The sequence below is a fragment of the Argopecten irradians genome, unplaced genomic scaffold, assembly GCF_041381155.1.
Source record: "Argopecten irradians isolate NY unplaced genomic scaffold, Ai_NY scaffold_0737, whole genome shotgun sequence".
Classification (NCBI taxonomy): Eukaryota; Metazoa; Mollusca; class Bivalvia; order Pectinida; family Pectinidae; genus Argopecten; species Argopecten irradians.
In genome coordinates this window covers 13981-18369 of record NW_027188204.1, presented here as the reverse complement: position 1 = coordinate 18369, position 4389 = coordinate 13981, and the positions used below count along the sequence as shown (strand labels likewise).

At 36.2% G+C, this 4389-nt stretch overlaps 1 protein-coding gene across 1 annotated transcript; it reads left to right on the top strand.

Annotated features, from left to right (window-relative positions):
- Positions 1–2772: 2772 nt before the first annotated feature.
- Positions 2773–3626, top strand: LOC138313551 (uncharacterized; the record flags this gene model as incomplete). The annotated part of the gene is made up of 1 exon (XM_069253947.1): positions 2773–3626. A coding segment is annotated over one exon (504 nt), but the record flags the coding sequence as incomplete, so codon positions are not given.
- Positions 3627–4389: the final 763 nt, after the last annotated feature.

Genomic DNA, 4389 nt, shown 5'->3' with positions numbered 1-4389 from the left:
CCGGATCATACTGTTGTTCGCTTCCTACTTACATACGTTTGTAAGGTTGTTACCCGGATCATACTGTTGTTCGCTTCCTACTTACATACGTTTGTAAGGTTGTTACCCGGATCATACTGTTGTTCGCTTCCTACTTACATACGTTTGTAAGGTTGTTACCCGGATCATACTGTTGTTCGCTTCCTACTTACATACGTTTGTAAGGTTGTTACCCGGATCATACTGTTGTTCGCTTCCTACTTACATACGTTTGTAAGGTTGTTACCCGGATCATACTGTTGTTCGCTTCCTACTTACATACGTTTGTAAGGTTGTTACCCGGATCATACTGTTGTTCGCTTCCTACTTACATACGTTTGTAAGGTAGTTACCCGGATCATACTGTTGTTCGCTTCCTACTTACATACGTTTGTAAGGTTGTTACCCGGATCATACTGTTGTTCGCTTCCTACTTACATACGTTTGTAAGGTTGTTACCCGGATCATACTGTTGTTCGCTTCCTACTTACATACGTTTGTAAGGTTGTTACCCGGATCATACTGTTGTTCGCTTCCTAGCTTACATACGTTTGTAAGGTTCCTACATATATACATTTGTAGGTTACCTACAGATATACGTTTAAGTAATTTGTATCTCGTATAGGTTACTGATCTCGCCATAACCCCTAATATGGATGTTATAATGTAATTTGTATCCTACAGATTATACGTTTGAAGGGATCTCGTGTTACCCCCTAATAATTGGATTTATATAAGTAATTTTGTATCCTACAGATATACGTTTGAAATTGGATCTCCGTGTGTACCCTAATATTGGTATATATAAGTAATTTGTATCCTACAGATATACGTTTTGAATGGATCGTCGTGTTACCCCTAAATATTGGATATATACGAAGATTTGTATCGCGTACGAGATATACGTTTTGAATGGGATCAACGTGTTACCCCTAATTTGGATATATATAATTTGTAACAATATACTTTTGTATCCCGTATTACAGATATATACGTTTTGTATCCTACAGCTATACGGATCTCGTGTTACCCCTATATATTGGATCCACCAGATATACTTTAGAATCCGATCACGTGTTACCCCCTAATAATGGATTGTAATTTGTATCCTACTAGATATACCACGTTTAGAATGGATCTCGTGTTACCCTAATTATTGGATATATAATTTGTTTCCTAACACGATATTTACGTAGGGATCCTACAGGATATACCGATATTGGAACAATATACGGAAGGATCTCTGTGTTACCCCTAATTATTGGATATATAAGTATCCTACAATTACTGTAGAATCGATACAGATATACGTTTGAGTAAATTGAATCCAACTCGTGTTACCCCTAATACTTGGATATATAAGTAATTTTGTATCCTACAGATATTACGTTTGAATTGGATCTCGTGTTACCCCTAATATTGGATAATATAAGTAATTTGTATCCTACAGATACGTAACGTTCTGTGTTACCCCTAATTTGAAGGGATCCTACAGTGTTACTCCGCATAATAATTGGGATATCATAAGTAAATTGTATCCTACAGTATAAGTGTGACTCCTACAGATATAACGTTTTTGAATGAACGGATCTCGTGTTACCCCCTAATATTGGATGTATAAGTAATTTGTTATCCTACAGATATAAGTTTGAATGGATCTCCGACATTACCCTAATATGTTACATGTATATAGTAATTTGTATCTCCTAATTGATTGGATGCTCGTGTTATAACCCCCTAAGATAATTGAAGGTTTTGTATCCACACGATCATATACGTTTTGAATGGATCTCGTGTTACCCCTAATATTGGATCATACAGATATAAGTATTTGTATCCCTACAGATATACGTTTGAATGGATCCCTCGTGTTACCCCTCGTGTTAATATTGGATATATAAGTTAGTAATTTGTATCCTACAGATATCCCGTGTTACGTTTGAATGGATCCGCCGTGGTTACGTGTTACCTACATATATACTAATATTGGATATATAAGTAATTTGTATCCTACGATATATACGTATACTGTAACACCTAATTATTTTGATATGTATCCTACAGAAATATAAAATAAATAAAAGGTTATAAAAAAATATTGGTATCCAACAGATAATTATTGAATGGATCTCGTGTTAAGGGTATCCTAACAATATACGTTGAATGGATGATTAGGTTAGAAGGGATCCCGTGTTACCCCTAATATTGGATCCAACAATATAAGTAATTTGTATCCTACAGATATTACCTGAGTTTAAAAATTGAATATAGGGAATCAAGTGTTAAGGAGGATCCCCTAATATTTGGATATATAAGTAATATCTTGTATCATACAGATATTCGATATATAAGTTAATTTGTAACGTATAACGTTTGGAATGATCCGTGTTACCCCTAAAAATAGGGATAATATAAGAAATTTGTATCCTACAGATATACGTAAGGATCTTGTATCCTTCAGATATACGTTTGAAGGGATCACGTTTACCCCCAAATATTTGATATATAGGTAAGTTACCACCTAATATTTATGAAGAAGGGATCATAAACAACAATGTTTTTTTACATTTTTCTTACAGATCGTTTAGTATAAAATAAAAAAATAAGAAGATGGGAAATCCACGATTTATAAGTAGTTAGAATCTGGCGTTGTTAAATAGGAAAAAGTCTACTACAAGAGACCGGAAAACTGGGTTGAACGTTACATAATCACCACGCCATTGTATTGCATCACCGGCCATTGAGCATTGTGAGAAATACCGGACATGGACATCCAAATCAGAAGCGCTAAATGTACCTCTGTCTGATTTACGGAAACTCAAACAACATTCTTCAGAGTTTGAGGATAAGTGTCGGTGTGATACAGTTGACGCATGGGTAACGACTGTCAACCGGTCACGTGAGCGCGCGGATATAGTAGACCGAGTCTTATTGGACGACCGTTTGTTGACATTTAGTTCCACAGATCACGTGGAGGAAACAGATACGGAAGATGTAGGGGATGCTGGGAGTGACACCGGAAGTCTACAGGAATGGAGTCATTGGCGCAAAGAGACAAACGATCAACTGGTGTCCATGATTTTAAATAGTAAAGCTAAAGACTCACGATCATGGGACTACACGCGCAGGACAATGGACAACAATGTCTTGAATGACGTCATACAACACGTGATAGACAATGGTGTGGCTTCTCCCGAATTGGAAGGAAAGCCATTCATAATGTATGGTATACCAAGAGTTCGGCTAGATAAACGATGACACTGTTCGTTGTTTTATAATATTTTCTCGGATAACGTTCTGTGGCCAGTGTGTTACATGGCCTGTACAGTACAACCAGTACAGAACATGTTGGGCTTAGTTTCGTCCCAAATTAAGAGCATAGGGAAACCCTAACCCAAACACAAACCTTAACGGCTGAATTGATCTAAGAACGTATCTTGCTTTGGACGTGCATGTGATAAAGTATGTGACAATATCTTTTTCTTTTGTGCTGTATATCTCTTACATACAGTGTACAATATATATAGCTAGCTAGGTATGCATGATGTAAACGGAATAGCATGATTTGGTCATTTGCAGTTTGATATTAATGCTACTAAATGCATTAAATAAAGAATATATTTTAAACTATAACATTATTACATATTTTTGACATGTATTGTTATGGAATCTGGATTAAAGTACAAATTATGTACAAAATATGATCTTAGCATGCTTCAAATGCAAAGGAAATGTATACGTAATAACTGTAAGAAGTAAGACTGAGGCGAAACAGTGGGGAACCTATCTTCTACACTATTGTTAAATTTTGATTGTTTAGCAGAGAGATCCAAAACTACAACAATGTTGAAATTGATGGTTGTGGAGGGGGTTCTATAATAATGTTGAAATGGTGAACTACTAAGATAATAAAAATGAAACTGTTGATACATAGATATATCGAACACACACACACACACACACACACACACACATACACACACACACACACACACACACACACACACACACACACACACACACACACACACACACACACACATTTCTTATATCTACATTTGAAGATATGAATATGATAAGGATTCTCCACCGAAGTAATAATCTTACTCGATTTTGTTGAGATGATATTTATTTCCAAATGACGTCATTAGCAGACATTACCCGCCAGACCCCCAGCTGAGTCTCTCCATGTGTCGACCAGACGTTTGGTAGAGGTAATAAATCGTATCCTATGACTTCCCCTTGTATTTACACCACCATAAGATCAAAGTCAAAGCAATCACGCTGACATCTCTGGATACCCTGATAGTCTTAATTATATACAGGGAAAGTTCGAGTATTCTTTCTTATCATTAGGGAATCCTTGTTTCT